Genomic DNA, 25,145 nt, shown 5'->3' on the forward strand with positions numbered 1-25,145 from the left:
GAAGTAGGGTCCAATTGAATCTTTCGGCCGGGTTACCCTGAGGGTGATAGGGAGATGTCTTTGAGTGACCCACTCCTGTCATTTGCTGCAATGTTTTGAAGAGTTAATTCTCAAACGTTCAACCTTGATCATGGTGTAACTTGGGGTATCCAAACCTTGGGGTGAAGTCATTGAATATCTTTTCGGCTGCTGTTCTTCTGGTCGGATACGCTTGTGCAAATCTTGTGAAATGGTCTATTACAACCATTATGTACTCGAAGCCTCTTCTGCTGGCCTTCAGATGCATGTAGTCAATAGAGACTAACTCGAGGTTGTGAACTTGTGGTGATGCTGCCCATCGGTGCTGCTACATGTGTGACTGGCTTCTTTTGGTTGATTCAGCGGCAGCGTCTGGTTACATATTCCTCAAGGTCTCTCTTCATAAATGGCCAATAGAACCTTTCTCGTGCCAGACTGAGGACTCTCTCTGTTCCAACATGACCCATATCATCATGAAGATGTTTCAACGCCATCTGCTTGTACTGGACTGTTAAGACTAAGACTAGCTGGTGTCTTTGATTGGTTTTCCAGTACAGGACTCCATTGTCAATGTGTAGTTTTCCCCCATTCATGCATCAGTTTCTTGGTAGTGGCACTTACTCCTTGTCTTGCCTCACTGGTAAGTATCCTGTTTGTTTCTTTTAGTATCAATAGTTCTCTAATAGCTTGATCGTCTCTTTGGGCTTTTTCTAGCTCGCCATGGTCGATAGTTGGCAGGGGTTCATGAGTGTACTGTTCCTCTACATAGTCTTGTGACAGGTGCAAGGCTGCGACCCATGCTATATCTTTTCCCTGTGCTGCCTGTTTCCCTTGCCATGTAGCACGAACAGCTTCACCTGACAACTGGTCTATGCCAAGGGGCAAATGGGATAGTGTGTCTGTGTCTATATTGACTTTGTCTGGTTTGTACTTGATGTCAAACCTAAAGTCTGACAGTTCCCCAACCCATCTGTGGCCTACTGCATTTAGCTTGGCAGTGCTCATGATGTATGTCAGGGGATTGTTATCCGTGTAGATGGTAAAGTAAGGGGCGTAAAATAAACTTTTCACACACAGACCACTTCAAGGCAAGAAACTTGAGTTTGCCAGAGAGAAGGTTGTAATTCTTCTTGGCTGAAGAGAGGGTTCTTGATCCACACCCTCAGCTTCCCGTTTTGGCGTTGGTAAAGGACAGCTCCAAGCTAATGCAGTGTGAAGGGCAAGTCAAAATGGGGGTAGGCTAAGACAAGCGGACTGGCTTACGTGTCTATCAGTCTCCCAGGGGTGCTGTGGTGTGCCTCGGTTCATTCCACTGCATCCTGGACGACAACTGAGCACCTTTTCCTTTCTCTTACCACGGTTTCCCTGATGGCTGTACCATTTTTTACTTTGAGTAGTTTGTAGATTGGCTTCGAGATTCTTGAGAAGTCCTGTAAGTAAGTGCGGTAGTAACTTAAGAATCTGAGTAGTTTGTAACATCCCCAACAGTACCGGGGATGTTACAAAGATGGCCTCCTGGACCTTAGAGTCACTCCGAACTCCATCTGCAGAGACCAGACGTCCCATGTACCTGCCTTCTCTCCGGGACGGTTCATACTTTTTTGGTCTCAGCTTCACTCCGTGGCATTGAAGGGCTTTCACCAACATCTAGCTGCTCCAGCTGTGCGCTCACTTCATTTTGTTCAAACAGAACAACTTGGTTGGATAAATTAAAACTGACTGGCACCTCACACTTGACATGAGCAACTTGGCCTTGGCGGATGACAACATCCTGGAACCCTACTTTCACCTCAGCATGGTCATCGTCAGTGTTCTGGGTCTGTATGAAACGTACTATTGCATTAGCTTGTTCTTCCTGGATCTCCAGAGCTGCACCAAGCAGGCTGGCTATTGTAAGCAGCACCTGTGCTCCACTATGTTGTCCCTTTATCAGCTCTTGGATGACATTGAACCCTAGGAGTGGTCTCTCTAGTGTCATGTGACCAGAAACGGTACCTGTATTGACAGATCTGGATCACCGTTTCCCAGGAGGTCCATCCTCACCTCGACCCAACCATTGAAAGGCCTAGCATCTCCATTGACAGCCATGACATCAACGGGCTTTGTTCCCATGAGTTCGGTCAGCGGTCTGACTTTTTGATCAGGTAAGTCTTTTTCCTTCCATTTGTGGTCCAGAATACTCACTTGCGCACTTGTAACACTTGAGTATGTATTTTTTTTCCAACTAGCTGGACTACTTTGCTACTTACTGGAAGTACATTTACACAAATGTTCTGGTGTTTTGGGCTGCTTCAAGGATTCAATAACATTTCTTAGGGCCTCGACTTGAGCGCTCAGTTGCTGGATAGTTTTGTTTTTGCTCTTTAGCTCAGTATTTTGCTCAACTTTGACTTCATCAGCTTCGAGCTGGGCATTGTCGTCTTATGACGTGAAATTTGGCCCAATCTACGCTGTCTCTCACTCGCATCGCTTGTTATTTTTATTACATGCCTCGGCAATGCTTCATCAGACACAGTGTTTTCAGAGAGGAGTCTCAACTCCCTTCTGATGCCGCTGTGTTTTGTAGCTAAATCCTGATACACTGTGTGTAGGTACACATTTTGGACCATATGATTGTCTTACTTGACGTTTGAGTCACCTTGTTTAGACATAAACAACAACATATTGTATAAACAGTAGCTGAGCTATACCTCTATCCTCTAGCTCAGTGGTTCCCAAACATTTTATAGTCCCGTACCACTTCAAACATTCAACCTCCAGCTGCGTATAACCTCTGGCACCTGGGTCAGTGCACTCGGAAATGTTGTTTTTTTGCCATCATTGTAAGTCTGCCACACACACTATACGATACATTTATTAAACATAAGAATGAGTGTGAGTTTTTGTCACAACCTGGCTCGTGGGAAGTGACAAAGAGCTCTTATAGGACCAGGGCACAAATAATAATATTATAATAATCAATAATTTGTCTTTATTTAGCCATCTTACATATTAAACCTAATTTGTTCATCAACAATTGTGAATAACTCACCACAGTTTAATGAGAAGGGTATGCTTGAAAGGATGCACATAACTCTGCAATGTTAGATTGTATTGGAGAGAGTCTCCGTCTTAAATCATTTTCCACACACAGTCTGTGCCTGTATTTAGTTAATGCTAGTGAGGGCTGAGAATCCCCTCTCACATAGGTATGTGGCTGCAAAGGGCATCAGTGTCTTAACAGCGCGATTTGCCAAGGCAAGAAACTCTAAGCGCAGCCCTATCCAGAAATCTGGCAGTAGCTTCTGATTAAATGACATTTTCACAGAACTGCTTGTTGCAATTTCGATGAGGCTCTCTTGTTCAAATATCGGTAAGTGGACTGGAGGCAAGGCATGAAAGGGATAACGAATCCAGTTGTTTCTGTCGTTTGTTTCAGGAAAGTACCTGCGTACTCGCGCACCCAGCTCACTCAGGTGCTTCGCTATATCACATTTGACATTGTCCGTAAGCTTGAGTTCATTTGCACACAAAAAATTCTACAATGATGGAAAGACCTGTGTGTTGTCCTTGTTAATGCAGACAGAAAAGAGCTCAAACTTCTTAATCATAGCCTCAATGATTCAGATCATTCAGGCGAGAAAAAACATCACCCAGATAGGCCAGTTGTCTGAGAAACTCGGTGTCATGCAAGCGGTCAGACAAGTGAATATTATGGTCAGTAAAGAAAATGTTAAGATTGTCTCTAAATTAAAAAAAAACATGTCAATACTTTGCTCCTTGATAGCCAGCACACTTCTGTATCTTGTAAAAGCTTTACATGGTCGCTGCCCATATCATTGCATAATGCAGAAAATGCACGAGAGTTTTAACAAAGTAATGAGTTTTAACAAAGTTAAAAATGTTCATTGTAGTGTCCAAAACATCTTTCAAGTTGTCAGGCATTCCATTGGCAGCAAGAGCCTCTCGTGGATGCTGCAGTGTACCCAAGTGGCATTGGGAGCAACTGCTTGCACGCGCATTACCGCTCCACTGTCTCCCTGTCATGGCTTTGCACCATCAGTACAGATACCAACACATCTTGACCAAGTCCATTTGATGTCACAAAGCTGTCCAGTACTTTAAAAATATCCTCTCATGTTGTCCTGGTTTCCAGTGGTTTGCAGAAGAGGATGTCTTCCTTAATTGACCCTCCATAAACGTAACTGATATATACCAGGAGCTGTGCTAGGCCCGCCACATCTGTTGGCTTGTATGGGAAGCAGTAATTGTTTCAAAACATCTCCTGCCATGTCACTGATTCTTTGTGAAACAGTGTTGTTTGATGAAGGCATTGTCTGTACAGTTTTCTGGGCCTACATACCTGAAATAACAGGATAAAATGATGAGATGGAGAAATGTTAGTGGTGTTCAGTAGTAGATATTCTCCAAGATTGAAGAAGAAATCTCCAAGAACTCACAATCTCACTAATGCTCCCATTTGACATCACAGCGCCCCCTAGTGGCAGTACTAATACACAATATTTTAAATACAAATTCCTAGGCCTAGAAAATTCTACAAGGGATGGCCCCATAAAATTACAAACAAAATAAAATATAAAGAATATGACCATACATATGTGTGTTTTGCATACGCACTTCAGCACTTGGCAGTCCCTTTCTGTGAGCCTGTGTGGACTACCACTTTGTGTCTGAGCCGTTGTTGCTCCTAGACATTTCCACTTCACAATAACAGCAGTTACAGTTGACCAGGCAGCTCTAGCAGGACATACATTTGACAAATTGACTTGTTGGAAAAGTGGCATCCTATGATGGTGCCAAGTTGAAAGTCACTGAGCTCTTTAGTACACTGTCAGCAACAGTTGTGGCTTAAATTGCCAAAGCCATTAATTTGAAGGGGTGTCCACATATCTTTGTGTATATAGTGTATCATACTTTGACTAAAGATGACATACTGACTTAAACTGTTGTGCTACATCATGTGTAAACTTTGGCCATCATCTTTCAGCTCGAAATATTGGATTTGCTGGTGTGGATGTTTAATCACAGAATTATCAAGGTTATCCAACCAGTGTATAATCAATCAATAGCATTTACTGAAGCCCATAAATCCTACAGTAGACTGTTTTGTGTGTATTTATTGTTTTACATTATAATATAGAGTAGCCCAAAGAACAAATAGTTAGAGCCGCACGTCCCCCATATCGTTATATATATATATATTTTTTTTTTCTTCTTCTTTTTTCTCTCTTCCCATTTCGTTATTTGTTAGCATATTTTTGGGGAATAATGCAATAGGCCTACACAATGCACAGGTAGAACGGCATGCCTATCTGTTTTATTGCGTAAGAAATAGCTCCTCGAGATGAACTTTTATGAACTTTAGCCTACTCATCATTATGAATGAGTTTTCTCTTCAGGGACAGACTGACATGGGTTACACCAATAAGAGAGCCTCCGAATGAAAAATAAAAATAAAAATAACCAATCACCGCAATTATGGGCAAATCTATGGGCGGTTCCTGATACGCACCATGACCTACAATAAAACTCTGAACTCTGTTCTTACTTCGAATCATTTGATAGATTGTAACATTCTGGGTTCACATTCATATCAGATATATTTATTGAAAAGATAAATGGAGGATAAAGACGAGAACGGACACGCTGTAAAATACTACCGATTGTCGGAAATCGAGGAACGAAATTCATTCAAGAGTACATGGATTATAATCAACCATAAAGTCTACGATGTCACCACATTTTTGGAGGAGGTGAGAAAATTGTGCTACAAGCATATGTCATGTTTTTTTAACCTTTATTTAAACTAGGTAAGTCAGCTTATAACAAATTCTTATTTACAATGATGATCTACAGGGGAACTGCGTTGTTCAGTTGCAGAATGACAGATTTTTACCTTGTCAGTTCGGGGATTCGATCCAGCTAATTTTCGGTTACTGTCCAAACGCTCTAACCACTAGGCTACCCGCTGCCCCCAATGTTATAGCCCATCACATTTGACTTAATATATGCTTATCCATAATAGCCATAGCCAACAGGTAATTATCCATGGCAACATTTCGTACTAGTGTGTGCGAAGTCAATAAATACATTTTCATTATGTGAGGATAGGGAGAACGACGCACGAACTTTAGAGTAAAACAAAAAAAGTATCAGCCTGGCCTCGAACGACACGTAACACAGTAAACATAATCAGTCAAATTAGTGTGATAGCCTATGTTATGTTTGGTATGGTTACGTAAGGCTGTTGCATTAGAGAGAGAGGGAGAGAAATGGCATAATTTATGCTGCAGCTCTTTGATTTTAATTGTGCGTGTCGCTTGTTGTAGAGCCTCCGTGTAGGGCAAAAGTTAGGCGACATCTAATCAATGGAGGAAGATGGAATTCATAGTTAAAGGAGAAGGATAGGCTACAATGACCAATAGCCAACAACTTGGCTGCTACTTTATATTCTGAATGGAGTTGTTTGTAACTGAGTAGGACAATAAAGTGCATGCAGACTCAATTAGCCTAGCTAGCTAACTTAACTAGCTTCTCCTGGTTTGATACAGTCAAGACAGGTACTACGTAGTCATATTGGATGATAAATGACATAGCTATAGCAGCTATTATTACACTATAGTGCGAGTAAGCTTGGTTGGTTGCTGTCTGTCCTTGTTCACTCACACACATTTACAGTAGCCTACACAGACATCACGGTCCCTGCTACCTCCTCTCCCTCATGATTTATCAGCTCTGGTTAATAAAGTAGCTTAAAATTGGACTTTTCCCCTTCTCTCACTTGGACCGAGTCTGGACCCGACCAGGTCTATACGGAACGAGTGTAGTTGTCCTTGGGTCTGTTCGGAACGTGTCTCTATATTTAAAAATATATATATTTATGCATATCGGTCCAGATGGGAAAGCCCTAGGTCCAACTTTTTGGACCCATGAAGGCCTCTAAGGCTGCAGTTTAAACCCTCTTTCCACAGCCTTTTTCTACACATGAGAGGATCCGGACAAGAAAGCTGTCAAGAAATTGTCTGTAAAACCCGACCCATATGAACTACAAACTAATATGTCACCAATATTGAAAGGTCAGACTCCCATGAACACAAAGGTGTCGGTTGTTCTGCTACAATACACACAAGCTTCAGGAGAGCCATCTAAAGGCAACCCAGTACCAGGCTGTAAAAAAAAAAAAACATGTACGTATGTGCATGGTGGGTAAAATGTGCCAAAGTAAGGTGACCAAACATTGGTATAAAAACAAAAAGTCTTCTATCTCTTAGATCTAGGACAGACACAAAACTTTTCCTGTTTTGCCATTTATATGAATGTTATTTGATGTGTTTCGATGGGCTATAGCAGTAAAGGCCAAATTCAATGTTTCATTTAAAAAAAAATTATATGCCTAAAATTCTAAATCAAGACGCTAAGTTATACATTTTATGACGATCTTAAAACAATTCCATGATCTAAGGGTTTAGACTTACAAGGGTTACGCCAAAAACGAAAGGAGAGTTTGGTCGGGGAGGATAGGTTAGCATATAATGCGATTGTCTAGCAACCAAAAGGTTGCGTGTTTCAAATCACATCATGAAATATTTTTGCTAGGCTAATTAGCAACTTTGTAACTACTACTTTTTAGCTACTTTGCAACTACTTAGCATGTTAGCTAACCCTTACCTTAACCCACAACCTTCAATTTATCCCAAACCCTAGCCTAGCTAACGTTGGCCACCTAACAAATTGTACATTGTAACATATTTAACGTCTGGCAAATTTGTAACGTATTGTACGATTTGCAATTCGTATCATCTGAATTGTAATTTGTAACATGTATCATATGAAATGGATGATGGACATTCACAAATTAATCTATACCAAACTAAACGTAACATACTGGATCATACTAATCTGAGTGTCACAGATTTACATGTACTATGTTATGTCTACACCTGGGTGCAGGTTGGTACAATAGTGATGGGGGGGAGGGGGGGACGACGACTATGTATCGTTTTGACAATATTGCAATATTATTTTTGTTCTAGTTGCATCAAAACTCCAGTATTTTTTTCATTCGTAGCTTGTTCTCCATCTTCTTTTTAAATAAGGAGCTATTTTGTTTTCAGCGCTTATATTTCCATGACTGATCAAAACTTGTTTTCTCTTGGCCCTCTGCAGCAGACATATGGTGAGCAATATGTTTGGAATATTGAATTGCAATAAAATCCCAGTATCTAATCGCAATAAATGTCAAATTGCAATTAGAGATGGGCTTTTGAACTTTAGTGACTGTTTGATTACTCGCATGATTTTCTTTTTTGAGTAATCGGCCCGCACTGGATTTTTTTTTTGCGCATTTATCAATATGCCAACCGCATGCAACAATGGATTATTTATCATAACCATTACAGAGAAAGAATCCTAAATGATAAATTGCCTCTCATGTGACCCGTTTCAGGTACTAGGCTTATGTCGCAAGTCACGACTTCACAGGATAGCCATTTGAATGTTTTTTAAAAATTAAAAAAAACATATTTTTTTTTATAGCAGAAATGCCTTCTGGAACATGTGAATTTTCATGTCCATTAATAACAAATTTGTATATCATCTGTAAATACGAATAAAATTGTTAAACTTCGAGCCTTCTTTGTAAACCACAGAAAAAGAAAGCAAACTTCCCACTAGCCATGTTTGGCTGAGATAATAGTGGGCTGGACATGCCGAGAGAGGAGTTTGGATTGGTCTGCCAAATAGAAGGCTTCTGTCTGTTTGAGCTCAGTCTGTGTGAACCCCTTCGAACGTGGCTTTTTTAAATGTAGCTGCATAAGTGTTGCTCTCCACTTTCTGGAGGATCAAGTTTTGAAATCAGTGGAATTAGAGTATGACAGCTAAGGAGATGGAGAAAACACCTGTTTCCGGATTACATCTTCAAACTAAGGGCATTTGTGGCATGGTTTACCTGGCTAGGTTCATTGTTTACCTAGCTAGCTACATATCTCTAGCTAACGTGTACTGTTAGCTAGCGTTAGCTGCCTGGCTCCCTAGCTAACTTTAGCTAACGTTGTGATGTGTGTGTGTGATATTACATGGTGTTTACCTAGCTAGGTTCATTGTTTACCTAGCTAACTAGTTACATGTATTAAGCTAAAGTGTACTGTTAGCTAGCTAACATTAGCTGGCTGGCTCCCTTGCTAACGTTGTGTGTATGGTGTTATTATTCATATCCCCAATCCATTAGCTTTGCTAGTTAGAGCCTAATGTTAGCGAGCTAACATTGCACTTGGTTGGTCAGCTCCCAGCAGATTTATTCAGGGTAGTAATGACATGATTTGGCACTGTTCATTGTTGTTTAACTAGCATACATCAGCTAACGAGCCAGCCAACTAACGTGTGTGTGATCTTATATGTTGTTTACCTAGCTAGGTTCGTTGTTTACCTAGCTAGGTTCTAGGTTGTTTACCTAGGTAGCTAGCTAGCTACATGTCTTAAGCTAAAGTGTACAACATCTGTTGAATATGGCCGTGGTCAATAAACGTCAGCAAAAAATAATAATGAAATTGTTGCCAGCAGAGCTGGATAGGAGTGTAAAGTGTGCGCTCTGAACACACCGAGAACAAAAACGAGATGGGTGGGGCAAAAGCTTAAGGGGCGCCAGGGTAGTGGTTAGAGTGTTGGACTAGTAACTGGAAGGTTGCAAGTTCAAACCCCTGAGCTGACAAGGTACAAATCTGTTGTTCTGCCCCTGAACCAGGTAGTTAACCCACTGTTCCTAGGCTGTCATTGAAGATAAGAATTTGTTCTTAACTGACTTGCCTAGTTAAATAAAGGAGGATGTGAACAATGCTGAATGAGAACAAAGAAGAGCTCTCTCACCGAAACACTAAAATGCCATTTTATCAAAAGTGAGTTTCAAGTTCATCAACTTTCAAAGCAGTTACTTTCCTCAAATGCAGTGTGTGATATACCATTTTGTAGCTCTGAGTCTACTTGTATTTTGCTACATAAGACCGAATCCAGGCGTCAAGTCATTTCAGATTAATTTATTGAAACGAGAAAGACGATCTTTAAAAAGGTAGTAACCTCAGCAGTGTGGCACTTGCTTGTAGAAACCTATGGCTGTGCAATGGCATAGCCTTGTTTTGTTAATTTAGCAGACAACTCTTATTTCCCATCCTTATCACAGTCAAGACACACACATTTTATAGTAAACAACATGATGTAATATAACAGAATAAAATATAACAGAATAGTGAAAAGTGACGCACATCTCGCGTCTAAGTTATTCTGAGGGCTAATTTGAAAGTGGCTCAATTTGGCGATTTTGAAATACAGTTTTCAGAGTTACAAACCCAAATCTCTTATTTTTGATAACCAGACGTTTCAGTTTATTCTGCCTGTTCTTTTGGAATTTAAAAAAATGTATTAACAATTCCACATTGAACACTGCATGGGGATGAAATATCGCCATGACATCTGTTTGGTGAGTAGGCTTAAAGTAATATTTTTGCGTGTTGTCAGTGTGAAACCGGTTCTATGTTTACACAATTGAGTGAGCCACAGAGCGGAAAGGGAATGTATGGAGCAGAACTGTGTGATGCTTGTCTTTGTTTCATTTTAGTTGTGTCCTGCAATGCACATGTATAAATGTAATGATAGAGTTAAAGCAAATTAACATTGTCTTCAAGACAACATTTTGACCAAATAGTTTTTTAGTATTTGAAAAATATATGATCACTAGTTAATGATCGAGTTTTGATGTCAATTCGATTCTTCATGCCCATCCCTAATAGCAATACATATCATATTGGCACCTAAGTATCGTGATAACATCGTATTGTGAGATCCCTGGCAATTCCCATCCCTAATAGTGAGTGATCATAACCATCAATGCTTCAAGAGGGCCATCATTGTTCCTGTTCCCAAGAAAGCTAAGGTAACTGAGCTAAATGACTACCGCCCCGTAGCACTCACTTCAGTCATCATGAAGTGCTTTGAGAGACTAGTCAAGGACCATATCACCTCCACCCTACCTGACACCCACTCCAAATTGCTTACCGCCCCAATAGGTCCACAGACAACGCAATCACACTGCACACTGCCCTAACCCATCTGGACAAGAGGAATACCTATGTAAAGAATGCTGTTCATCGATTACAGCTCAGCATTTAACACTATAGTACCCTCTAAACTCATCATTAAGCTCGAGCACCTGGGTCTTGACCCCGCCTTGTGCAACTGGGTCCTGGACTTCCTGACGGGCCGCCCCCCAGGTGGTGAGGGTAGGTAACAACATCTCCACCCCGCTGATCCTCAACACTGGGGCCCAACAAGGGTGCATTCTCAGCCCTCTCCTGTACTCCTTATTGACCCACGACTGTGTGGCCATGCACTCCTCCAACTCAATTGTCAAGTTTGCAGACGACACTACTGTGGTAGGCTTGATTACCAACAACGACGAGACGGCCTACAGGGAGGAGGTGAGGGCCTACGGAGTGTGGTGTCAGGAAAGTGACCTCACACTCAATGTCAACAAAGGAGATTATCGTGGACTTCAGGTAACAGCAGAGGGCGCAGCCCCTTATCCACATTGAAGGGACAGTAGTGGAGAGGGTGGAAAGTTATTTTTTATTTTTTTAAGTTCCTCAGCGTAGACATCAAGGACAAACTGAAATGGTCCACCCACACAGACAGCGCGGGCTTGTCCCTAAAAACACTCACAAACTTTTATAGATGCACAATTGAGATCATCCTGTCGGGCTGTATCACCGCTTTGTACGGCCACTGCTACGCCCATAACCGTAAGGCTCTCCAGAGGGTAGTGAGGTCTGCACAACGCATCACCGGGGGCAAACTACCTGCCCTCCAGGACACCTACACCACCCGATGTCACAGGAAGGCCAAAAATATCATCAAGGACGACATCCACCTGAGCCACTGCCTGTTCACCCCGCTATCATCCAGAAGGCGAGGTCATGCAGGTGCATCAAAGCGGGGACCGAGAGACTGAAAAACAGCTTCTATCTCAAGGCCATCAGACTGTTAAACAGCCACCACTAACATTGAGTGGCTGCTGCCAACATACTGACTCAATTCTAGCCACTTTAATAATGGAAAAATGTATGTAATGTATCACTAGCCACTTTAAACAATGCCACTTAATAATGTTTACATATCCTACATTACTCATCTCATATGTATATACTGTACACTATACCATCTACTGCATCTTGCCTATGCCGTTCGGCCATCACTCATTCATATATTTTTATATACATATTCTTATTCATTCTTTCACACTTGTGTGTATGAGGTAGTTGTTGTGAAATTGTTAGGTTAGATTACTTGTTAGATATTACTGCATGGTCGGAACTAGAAGCACAAGCATTTCACTACACTCGCATTAACATCTGCTAACCATGTGTATGTGACAAATACAATTTGATATGTTTTCTCTCCTGGGTTTCTTTGCACTTTGGATGGCCTAGTTTATTGTTATTACATTGTAGTCTATGGACAATAAGATAAGGGCAGATAAAATAGTATCACAATTAGACAAGTAAAGCAGTCCGCAAGCTTTCTGATCCGTCCTTTGAAAGCCTGGGTTCAATCGTGGACACTGAATATCCCCAAAAGCTGGCAAGTCACAATTCCTATCCGAGTTCACACATTGTCCTGGTTACAGATTAATTTAATCTTTCAATCAGATAGTACAGGGTAAGTAGCTCAGAGGTGATGATGGAAGACCATTAGCCAGAAGGTCGCTGGTTAAAGTCCCAGTTTGGGTGATGAAGAGTGGGAACTGAACTGACAATTGGAAGGCTTCTGGTTTCAGACCATATCCACTACTGTTTTACCCTTGAGCAAGAAATGGAACCCTTAACTTCTCCAGGGCTTCTCCAGAGCTACGCTGTTGCTGACCCTGTGTTCCCCCAAAATATGGTGTGCGTTTGTTTCTGGGGATTGGAAGCCGAGTAGTGAAGAGCAATGAAGTACTATTCTACATTGTTCAATTTGAGTAGGGTAAATAATAAATCAAATTAAATCAAGTTTTATGTGTCACATACACACGGTTAGCAGATGTTAATGCGAGCGTAGCGAAATGCTTGTGTTTCTAGTTCCGACAATGCAGTAATAACCAACGAGTAATCTAACTAACAATTCCAAAACTACTACCTTATACACACATGTGTAAAGGGATAAAGAATATGTACATAAAGATATATGAATGAGTGATGGTACAGAACGGCATAGGCAAGATGCAGTAGATGGTATCGAGTACAGTATATACGTAGACATATGAGATGAATAAAGTAGGGTATGTAAACATTATATTAAGTAGCATTGTTTAAAGTGGCTAGTGATATATTTGACATCAATTCCCATTATTAAAGTGGCTGGAGTTGAGTCAGTATGTTGGCAGCAGCCACTCAATGTTAGTGGTGGCTGTTTAACAGTCTGATGGCCTTGAGATAGAAGCTGTTTTTCAGTCTCTCGTTCCCAGCTTTGATGCACCTGTACTGACCTCGCCTTCTGGATGATAGCGGGGTGAACAGGCAGTGGCTCGGGTGGTTGTTGTCCTTGATGATCTTTATGGCCTTCCTGTGACATCGGGTGGTGTAGGTGTCCTGGAGGGCAGGTAGTTTGCCCCCGGTGATGCGTTGTGTTGACCTCACTACCCTCTGGAGAGCCTTACGGTTGTGGACGGAGCAGTTGCCGTACCAGGCGGTGATACAGCCCGACAGGATGCTCTCGATTGTGCATCTGTAGAAGTTTGTGAGTGCTTTTGGTGACAAGCCGAATTTCTTCAGCCTCCTGAGGTTGAAGAGGCGCTGCTGCGCCTTCTTCACGATGCTGTCTGTGTGGGATGCTATAGATCCCAAATGAATACAACCACTCATCAAAAAAACGTTTTAAAAGCAATGACTGATGCAACAGATCAGAATGTTTAGCTTAAAATGTTGATTGCCTAATAGTTTATTTCTTCACATCATAAGCTCAGCAATGCACACATCGCAGTAAGCTATAAGTGTGACTGTTCTGAAAAGTGACCACAAATGTGATTCATGTATTTAATGCTATTATAAAGGTGCATTTTTATGGTGCAAATTATCTTCCCCAAACTTTAAACTCACATGCTGCCTATATATACCAGTTAGACTCTACACTGGTTGTAAGTTATTTGGCCATTTTAGTTGTGATACAAACCTTATCAAAGCATATAGGCCTATGGGCTAGGCTACATGAGGTGTGCATCATTCAACCTCGATGGGTTAATATTGTCACCCATCAGATAATTATTTATTTAATGTTGTCTTTACATATACTAAATAATGTGTGAAATTAGTTTTGATTTGGTTAATTTTCATGCCAGCCTGGTAGGCTATACTCCTGTTGTAAGTTGATGCAATGTGCTTAACATTAGAAAAGTTGATAACAAATATCGTAGGCCTAGCCTATATAAAGCTGATGGGATCCTCCTTTTAATAGAGGCCATCAAAATTCTGTTCTCTCACACAGTTGCATAGCCTATAGAAAAGATGTGGAACATCATGGAGTGTTTGGTTTGATTTTTCGAATACATTTGCATCGATATTAGAGGGACAATAGAGTGCCAAGTACCAGGCTACCAGCACGTTTGGTACTAATGACCATCAGCAGCATCAGAGCTTGGAGAAGCCTAGTTACCGTGACTAAACGGTCACCTGGAATTTGACTGCGGTCATGACTCGTGACTGGCGGTAATACGGTCACCGTAACAGCCTTAGGTGCAATTTCGAAATTAGGAAGTGCATCATCAGTTTTCCTCTTGTCATGTCAGTCATTGCATACCTGAGCTATTTATAACTTCTCAGAAATGTTCAGATCAACTAGCCCATGTCAGCTAATGTTTTATAGCTGACATGGGCTAGTTGTAATGTTTTAGTCAGTCAAATATCATATGAATACTCATTGGACATGGCAAAATGTATAGAATTGCAAGAAAATTTGCTTTAACATTTTCTCTGTAAAAATGTTCAGAATTACAGGAAATACGCGAACAACTTTTTTTCTCTGCCAACAAGAAGGGTGTGAACAGTGCTTGTGCCCATAGAAGTTGATATGGCGCAGGCATGACATCTTCCCCAATGCTGGAAAGGGGGCTTGAGTGAAAAAGTTTGAGAATCCTTACCCTAGTTTGAACACAGAGAACCACTGATCCAAGATGTGGTTTTGTCTATATAGCTACAGCTTAGTATCAGGTTTTAGTGCAAAACAATGGGAATGGACACCTAGAATACGTTTTATTAAGCCTAAATTGATTGACTCTGACATGTATATTACAGCACCCAGGTGGAGAGGAGGTCTTGAGAGAGCAGGCCGGCGGCGATGCCACAGAGAGCTTTGAAGATGTCGGACACTCCTCAGATGCCAGGGAGATGGCTGCCAACATGGTCATTGGAGAACTGCATCCAGTAAGCACTCCTTCCGTACCTTAGACCTGTTTTTTTATTTTATTTATAGGTTATAAGAAAACATTTGCCTCTGGGGGTGCTCTTGAGCCAAAAGGGGTCTGTCCCATAAATCATCAGAAATGACCTCATTGGACAGAAAGGGGTATACACAGTGATGTTGTAGTAGTAGTAAAGAAAATAGGTGGGTAAGCGCTAATCGCCGTTCCCGGTGAGTAAAGTAACGCTCCCTAAACTTTTCAATGCATTTTTACACTAAAGGTGGGTAAACGCGAGCAAAATAAAAATGGTGCGTAGCTCGTGTTTTACGTACAGTTACCCTCCACCACTGGGTACACCACTGGGTACACCGGGTACACCACTGTACCACCACTGGGTGAGCAAAAGGAAACATTGTTTGCAAGAATCGTGAACTCTAACAGGCAGGATACAAACAGGAAAATAATGGCGCGGAACGGCATCTCGGAACGCACAACTATTGCAGCAGACAACCACACAGGGTTTCACTCCTATCAGCTAAAAACAAGAAAAAGCATCTCCAGTGGGCACGCGATCACCAACACTGGAAAAACATTGAGATGGAAATGGGCTGGTCGCAGCATGAATGTACCCCCGTCCGATCTGCAGCAACTGCATGATGCCACTGCGTCAGCATGGACCAACGTTTCCAACAACTTGTAGAATCAATGCCCTGAACAATTCAGGCTGTTCTGGAGGGAAAGGGGGGTCCAAACCAGTACTGAATGGGTGTACCTAATAAACTGAGTATAAAGCTCTGGAAAAAATTAAGAGACCACTGCAAAATTATCAGTTTCTTTGGTTTTACTATTTACAGGTATGCGGTTGGGTAAAAAACATTTTTTTGTTTTATTCTATATTCTCCCAAATTAGAGCTTTTATTTGCAGAAAATGACAACTGGTCAAAATAACAAAAAAAATATTGGATAATGCAAAGAAAATAAGTTCATATTCATTTTTAAACAACACAATACCAATGTTTTAACTTAGTGAGAGTTCAGAAATCAATATTTGATGGAATAACCCTGATTTTCAGTCACGGCTTTCATGCGTCCCCTCCACCAGTCTTTCACATTGATGTTGGTGACTTTATGCCACTCTTGGCGCAAAAATTCAAGCAGCTCGGCTTTGTTTGATGGCTTGTGACCATCCATCTTCCTCTTGATCACATTCCAGAGGTTTTCAATGGGGTTCAGGTCTGGAGATTGGGCTGGCCATGACAGGGTCTTGATCTGGTGGTCCTCCATCCACACCTTGATTGACCTGACTGTATAGTATGGAGCATTGTCCTGCTGGAAAAACCAATCCTCAGAGTTGGAACATTGTCAGAGCAGAAGCAAGCAAGTTTTCTTCCAGGACAACCTTGTACATGGATTGATTCATGTGTCCTTCACAAAGACATTCCAGCCTTGCTAAAGCACCACCAGATCATCAGCGACCCTCCACCAAATTTCATAGTGGGTGTGAGACCCGGAGAGGCCTACAAGTCACAGTGTCTCGTACCCGCTGTGAAATTTGGAGGAGGATCGGTGACGATCTGGGGGTGCTTCAATAAGGCTGGATTCGGGCAGATCTTTTCAGTCTCCTGAGGGGGAATAGGTTTGGTTGCGCCCTCTTCATGATTGTCTTGGTGTGCTTGGACCATGTTAGTTTGTTGGTGATGTGGACACCAAGGAACTTGAAGCTCTCAACCTGCTCCACTACAACCCCGTCGATGAGAATGGGGGCATGCCCAGTCCTCTATTCTATTGGTAGTGTTTGTTTTAATTAATCCCAGAGGAACAAGTAATTTATAGGTTGTATTTTATTTCAGAGTTAGCAGGGCAAGCAGGCACAATTCATCTCTCTTTGGAAGCGTGGGACTAGATTGTTAGAATACAGATAAAAACAAAACACCCAGACAACCATTAAGTTACTATTCGACAGCGACCGCACAGGCCCTTGCACAATGCCAGGTCACAGTCTCACGTCAGAATTCGACACTCATTTATTTTTTTATCAAACATCAACTTTCAAAGTGTTTTTAAGGTTAAATGTAGGCCACATTTTTAAGGTTATGGTTAAGGTTTGCGATGGACTTAAAACAAAATTGTCAAACAAATTTCTATTGCTGGATACGAGCTTGCAACCTTTGGAATCAGAGGCAGATGCTTACACCCCTCTGCCATCACCGTCCTCAACGCCCTAGCAAAATCGAAACCTACTTGAAGGTAAGACTGTTACCCCCCTAGTGGTCGGTTTCCACATCATATCCCAATGTCCTCAGACATGGATGAACTTTGAATACTGACTTGTATCACGGGTGACCTGGTTGGTCTTCCTGTGACCTATTGAGTGTGAGGCGCTGCTCAAGACAAGTCTGGCACTGTGAGTGGAGTAGATTGGCTGAACACAACAGTGTAGGGTATTGTGATTGTGTTTTCTGCCCTGTTGTCTTCATTGAATGCCATTGGCTACCCTTTTATTCTCTGGATGTCATCTTGATTGAATGCAGATGACCATGATATTATGTAGGAAGTTTCAGTGGTCCCATAGTTCTGCTAAAATAGACACCTCCGAGTGTGAAATGTTAGATTTCACAGCATAACATGTGTAGGCTACATCATGGCAATGGTATGATTAATTAATCATTCTGGTTTCAGTTGGCTGATGTGACACTTAATTGCAAAAAAATCTGTCTAGATTGTTTTGGTAGACTGCTTTGCTGCTGAGAATATAAATAATTTAGTTCTCAGCCTTCTAGTGTAATCTAAAGGGGAAGGAATGCCTGGTCCTATATTTGTTGAATACCTGCCAACTCTCATAGCATAATAAACAACCTTTCTCTTTTCCTCCCACTCTCCCTCTTCTATCTCCCTCACTCTCTCGTGTAGGATGACCGACTGAAGATTGACAAACCTTCAGTAAGTAAAACAAATTAATGTGGATATCAGACAACTGTATCTCAAATGGGACAATTTACACTACTCATATTCCAGCACACATACTAAGGTGTTAGGTTTCGACAGCAAGCTGCCTTACTCAAGAGCCATTTTGAAAACACCTGTAGTTGACATGTACAGCACATATGAAACATTTACAATGTATCATAAAGATAGGCCTACTCAAAGATACTGAGACATACAGTACATGTAAATATTTGTGGACTTTTTTTATTTTCTTGCAGGAACCACTCAAGGAAACCTCTAGGTATGTAGGCACCCCTGATGCTTTTTTTTCATTTTCTTGGTTTTAAATCAATCACAATTTAATCTTGCAAGTTTGCATCTGCGTGAGTAATGGAGGCTTCAGATGCTTGTTTGTGTTTATGTAAGCAAATGTGCTTCCTCATGTTTGTTTAGAAATCTCTGCTCCAGCTTCTCCAACCTAATGTTTGTTTGTGTGTATACCAGAGGGGTTGGGTAATAGCAGATGACAAATTACCGTCTGGATGAATAAAGTATATCGTCTATTTGTTGCAGTGATCTAATGGGGAACCAACATTGCTTTTTTTCTATGACATTTGCGTTTTATCACCTTTTTGTACCCTTTCAGCTGACGGTTTTACTGATGTATTGTATGTGAGCTCTTGTTCCTCACTTCTCAACAGTTGGTGGATAAACTGGTTGATCCCTGGTTTGGCTGCGGCTGTCGTCACGGTGATGTACCAAATGTACACGTCGGAGAAGTGACTGCGCCATCCATTCATCACCTTTGCAAATCAAATGTCAATCAATATAACTGGCTTCAGAATGACCGCTACAGAGCCTGCGTTTGATCCCTGAGAAACCATTGCTGCCTTTTGGGATTTGTACAGCTCATATGCAGTACTATAGTACACAGGATTAATTTAATGTTTTTCATCCAATCGCTCGGCATCATGTCAATGAAGGCATATAATTTTGTTATTGTGTTAACCTTCATTTTCCTCTCCTGATTTACATATTGATATATACAGTCGTGGAAAAAGTAAGTACACCTCCTGGATTTTTTTTCATATTTTTTTTTAACATATATGGACAAATGGATATGTAATCTTCACTTTAACACTATTGACAGATAAAGGTAACCTAGTTTAACCAATGACACTGAATGATTACTTTGCAATCATTTATTCATTAAGAAAATGTACAGAAATGCAATTCCAGTGCTGAAAAAATAAGTACACCCCTAGCTTCAATAGCTGGTGTTGCCCCCTTTTGGCTGAAATAACTTAATGTAGGCGTTTTTTGTAACTGTCTATCAGTCTCTTACATCGACTGGGATTCTTTTTTGCACACTCGTCTTTACAGTACTGCTTCAACTGTGCCATGTTCGAGGGCTTTATTGCATGCACGGCCTGCTTCAAGTCCCCCCACAGCATTTAGACAGAATTGAAATCTGAGCCTTGACTCAGCCATTCCATAATCAGCCCCAAACCATAATGCTACCAAACCCATGCTTTACATTTGGTAAGAGGTCCTTCTGTTCAAAAGCAGTGTTTCATTTTTGCCAAACATGGTTTCTGGCATCGCAACTCCAACTTTGACTCATCTTTCCGGAGCACATTGTTCAAGTAGTTTTGGTCTTTACCCAAGTGTTGTCTGGCAAATGTCAGTCGTGTCTTGATTTTCTTTTTTGAGAGAAGAGGCTTCTTTCTTCCTGACCTCCCATGTAGGCCAAGTTTGTGCACTCTCTGACAGTTGCACTTCGACATTAATTGTGGCAAGAGAGGCCTGTAGATCCCTTGATGTTACCTTGGGGATCTTAGATACTTCTATGAGCATCTTTCGGTCAGTTCTTGGGCTGAATTGGTTAAGACCAAACCAGACCAAGTTTCTAATCTTTTTGGAAGGCTGGACCCACCCAAGTTACACTCTAATGATTTTCTAATAATTTCCACCGGTTCTGGTGCACCTGATTCAAATTTTAGCAATTTTATGTGATGGTAAAGGTAGGGGTGTACAATCTTTTCCGCATAAGGAAATTAGATTTTTGTTTATTTTAATTGCATAACATATTCAAAGTGTTAATTTTATGTGATTTGTTAGATTGGGTTACCTTTATCAATGAATGTAGTTGGAATTTAGCTCAAATAGCCATATTTACATTACACATACAGTACTAGTCAAAGGTTTGGACACACCTACTCATTCTTCATTTTTACTATTTTCTACATTGTAGAATAATAGTGAAGGCATCAAAACTATGGAATCATGTAGTAACCAAAAAAGTGTTAAACAAATCAAAATATATTTTAGATTCTTCAAAGTAGCCACCCTTTGCCTTGATGACAGCTTTGCACACTCTTGGCATTCTCTCAACCAGCTTCACCTGGAATGCTTTTCTAACAGTCTTGAAGGAGTTCCCACATGCTGAGCACTTGTTGGCTGCTTTTCCTTCACTTTGCGGTCCAACTCATCCCAAACCACCTCCATTGGGTTGAGGTCGGGGGATTGTGGAGGCCAGGTCATCTGATGCAGCACTCCATCACTCTCCTTCTTTGTCATATAACCCTTACACAGCCTGGAGTTGTGTTGGGTTATTGTCCTGTTGAAAAACAAATGATAGTCCCACTAAGCGCAAACCAGATGGGATGGCGTATGACTTGCAGAATGCTATGGTAGCCATGCTGGTTAAGTGTACCTTGAATTCTAAATAAATCACTGACAGTGTAACCAGCGAAGCACCTTCACACCTTCTCTATGCTTCACGGTGGGAACCACAAATGCGGAGATCATCGGTTCACCTACTGTGTGTCTCACAAAGACATGGTGGTTGGAACCAAACATGTCAAATTTGGACTCATCAGACCGATGGACAGATTTCCACCGATCTATTGGCCATTACTCGTGTTTCTTGGCCCAAACAAGTCTCTTCTTATTGGTGTCCTTTAGTAGTGGTTTCTTTGCAGAAATTTGACCTGAAGGCCTGATTCACGCAGTCTCCTCTGAACAGTTGATGTTGTGATGTGTCTGTTACTTGAACTCTGAAGCATTTATTTGGGCTGCAATTTCTGAGGCTGTAACTCTAATGAACTTATCCTCTGCAGCAGAGGTTAATCTGGGTCTTCCATTCCTGTGGTGGTCCTCATGAGCCAGTTTCATCATAGCGCTTGATGGTTTTTGCGACTGCACTTGAAGAAACTTGAAAAGTTCTTGACATTTTCTTGACATTTTCCAGATTGACTGACCTTCATGTCTTAAAGTGATGGTGGACTGTCATTTATCTTATTTGAGCTGTTTTTGCCATAATATCGACTTGGTCTTTTACCAAATAAGCCTAACTTCTGTATACTACCCATGTCACAACACCGTTTGGCTCAAATTCATTAAGGAAATACATTTTTTTTTAAGTACTTTTAACAAGGCACACCTGTTAATTTAAATGCATTCTAGGTGACTACCTCATGAAGCTGGTTGAGAGAATGCCAAGAGTGTGCAAAGCTGTCAAGGCAAAGGGTGGCTACTTTGAAGAATCTCAAATATAAAATATATTTGGATTTGTTTAACACTTTTTTGGGGTTACTACATAATTCCATATGTGTAATTTCATAGTTTTGATGTCTTCACTATTATTCTACAATGTAGAAAATAGTAAAAATAAATAAAAACCCTGGCATGAGTAGGTCTGTCCAAAACTTTTGACTGGTTATGTATGTATTTTTTAAAGACCACTTTCCAGGGGTTATACTTGCTTTTTCACATGACTGTGTATATATAAATAAAATACTTATTTACATATGGAGATTTTAGACAAATGTAGATTCATGTATTGAGAATGTAAAATTGAAATAGACTGGTAACTGCCAAAATAAAGGAAAAAAAATAAGGTGTTTTAATATGGCATTGGGCTACCATGAGATAGAACAGCTGGAGCTCTGAGGGATGCGACACCATTCTCCCACAAGAAATTCCATAATTTGGTACTTTGATATTTGTGGTGGAAACGCTGTCTCGAGCGCCGCTCCGGAATCTCCCATAAGTGTTCAATTGGGTTGAAATCTTAGCCATATTCTATGAAAAGCAAGCTAGATCTACTCAGTGTTTTCTAAAGCTTACCGGCTTCAGTTAGCTTCACATTCCAGCTCAGGCTTCATCTGTACTATGACGGTGGATATTGCTCCTCTGCTTGCCTCTAACTCTCGCAGGCTTGTAACTGTGTATGCATGTCGTACATGGCTAGTCCAACGCCAAACTCTTCATTGAGACAATGCTGAAACATCAATCCGTGGGCAAGTTATAATGCAATCTTTGCAAGAGGGAGGGTATCTGATTTCATTGGTCCTCAACTCACAGCTCAGTCATTTCATTCAGGGTAAGTGGAGTTAGCAGTGAGTTAGCCTGCGCCGGAGCAGGTTAGTTCTGAAGGATTCGTTGCCATATAAATTTACCTGGCTAAAAGGGGAACCACTTTTGTATGTCCAGTTAGCCCGAGTTGACTAAAGTTATCTCTAACTCCTAAAATGTGCTTCGTAGGATACCCCTCTGGTGACTGAGATGGCCATGGCATATGGTTTACATCGTTTTCATGCACATCGAGCCATTGAGTGACCACTCGTGCCCTGTGGATGGGGGCATTGTCATCCACTGGCCGGGCAAAGCATTTTTATACATGGAATTTGTATTGCTTAATTCACCCTGGAACCACACCTGTGTGGAAGCACCTGCTTTCAATATACTTTGTATGCCTTTGTATTTACTTGAGTTTCCATGATTTTGGCAGTTACCTTTTATATATTTTTATGTTGTCATATCACTATTACTCTAACATACTGTAACCCTGCGATTGAAACAGAACATGGAAGTTTAGGCTTATAAAAGCAGCCTATAATATATTATGTGCTTCACATCTTACCTTTGCATTTTAACATATGCAAAACTGTGAACCGAATGGTCCCAAAACCCAGTATGAAAAACTGTTAACCCACTGGTCCCACATTTCTGGTGACATGGGTCTCAATGTTCCATAGAGAAGGCCACATTCTTGCACTGATTTTAAGTGACTGCTGTGTCGAGACTCACACTTTGGGAGCCATTTTAATCGGGATTAAGTTGACCCCATATGACCAGGACAATGTGTTTTTTTAATGGTAAAATATCATGGTTGTCCCTGTTTTTAAACTGCTAGGGTGTTAGAAGGCAGGGGAACTCGCCACTGAATGTTCTACAGCTGCTCAAAAGTAATTTGACATCTTCCATTTTTGTTTTTTCAATAAAATAATTCAAAAAAAGGTGTTTAAAGTAGTTTATTTGATCATATATCAACAATTAAGCTTTGGTCCACAGAGAAACAGCGGGTATTAAACCATCAAAAGTATGCTAATTTGTCACATTCCTCTAACTTTATTATCATACTTTGATTGGGTATTACTTTTGCAAAACCCACCTCTGTGCATTCCCATTATATAATTTGTCTGTGGCTTTGTAGAATAGTTATAGAGCACCATCTAGTGGAAAAATTGTATTGGTCACACATATTTAGCAATGTTATTGCGGTAGCAAAATGCTTGTGTTCCTAGTTCCAACAGTGCAGTAGTATCTTGACACCATTCACAACAATACACACATGTAAAATAATGGAATTAAGAAATATACAAATATTAGGATGAGTAATGTTGGCGTGGCATTGACTAAAATACAGTTGAATAGTATATACATATGAGATGAGTAAAGCGGTATGTAAACATTAGTAAAGGGACTAGTGTTCCATTATTAAAGTGGCCATTTTTTAAATGTGGTATAGAGCCCACATCTAGGACTTTGCATGTCATCAGGGAAGCTTTGGTTGTTGGTGTCAGTAGTTCTTACCTATTTGTGGGGCTGCAGGTAGCCTAGTGATTAGTGTTGGGCCAGTAACCAAACGGTTGGTGGATCAAATCCCCGAGCTGACGAGGTAAAACCTCTGTTGTTCTGCCCCTGATCAAGGCAGTTAACCCGCTGTTCCCTTGTAGGCCATCATTGCAAATAAGAATTTGTTCTTAACTGCCTAGTTAAATAAAATATTTAAATGATTTATTTGTAAGTATTTTTTATTTTATTTTATTGAGATGGTGATAGCCCTAGGTTTGAATGAGGAGGAAACTTGTCACTTTCATATTCTGGATGAAACATGTGATGTGATATCATCTACATAGAGATGAACAATATAGGCATTTTAATGAAATGCGTAATTTGACTATCTAGATGCTGTTGATCTTAACAGATATTACCACTTGCTTGGCCAAATATGGTGAACAATCCAACAAAGTGAACCAAATGTCATGGCATGATGTCCGTGCAGAGGACCTATATGGATTTTGTGACAGGTTTTGTCTACTGTGATGCAACTGGAAACACAGAAGGCTATCACTTATCAATGCAATGTTGTTGTTTTTGTGGCTGAAATCACAGTAATGATCATTCTTGAGCAACAAACAAGTATAGGCCTATTCTATCTAGGTTACTGGGTTATTTTCATATCAAGGGTTTGAAAGGGTCTCGAATGTGGGTCTATTTATTTTCTGATGCAAAAATAGCCTACAATATTATATTGTCACCAAACTACATATAGATGTTGGCATTAAAACATGAATTTGTTAATATTGAATAATGACAATTTTGATAATTAATAATTTGATGACTTTATAGCCCAATACCCTAATGCCTTTTTAGCACACGCTCCAGCGTGCCGTGCAGGTGAGCTGTTTGTAAGCTTAGGAGATCTTATACGTTT

At 40.8% G+C, this 25,145-nt stretch overlaps 1 protein-coding gene across 1 annotated transcript; it reads left to right on the forward strand.

Annotated features, from left to right (window-relative positions):
* Positions 1-5,518: 5,518 nt before the first annotated feature.
* On the forward strand, positions 5,519-19,571 carry LOC110535578 (cytochrome b5). Its single transcript, XM_021620655.2, has 5 exons — positions 5,519-5,771; positions 15,330-15,458; positions 18,347-18,376; positions 18,640-18,662; positions 19,063-19,571. Exons 1-5 carry the CDS (start codon positions 5,637-5,639, stop codon positions 19,142-19,144), a joined length of 399 nt encoding a protein of 132 aa, XP_021476330.2. The 5' UTR covers positions 5,519-5,636; the 3' UTR covers positions 19,145-19,571.
* The last annotated feature ends 5,574 nt before the right edge of the window (positions 19,572-25,145 follow it).

Source organism: Oncorhynchus mykiss, chromosome 11, assembly GCF_013265735.2.
Source record: "Oncorhynchus mykiss isolate Arlee chromosome 11, USDA_OmykA_1.1, whole genome shotgun sequence".
Lineage (NCBI taxonomy): Eukaryota > Metazoa > Chordata > Actinopteri > Salmoniformes > Salmonidae > Oncorhynchus > Oncorhynchus mykiss.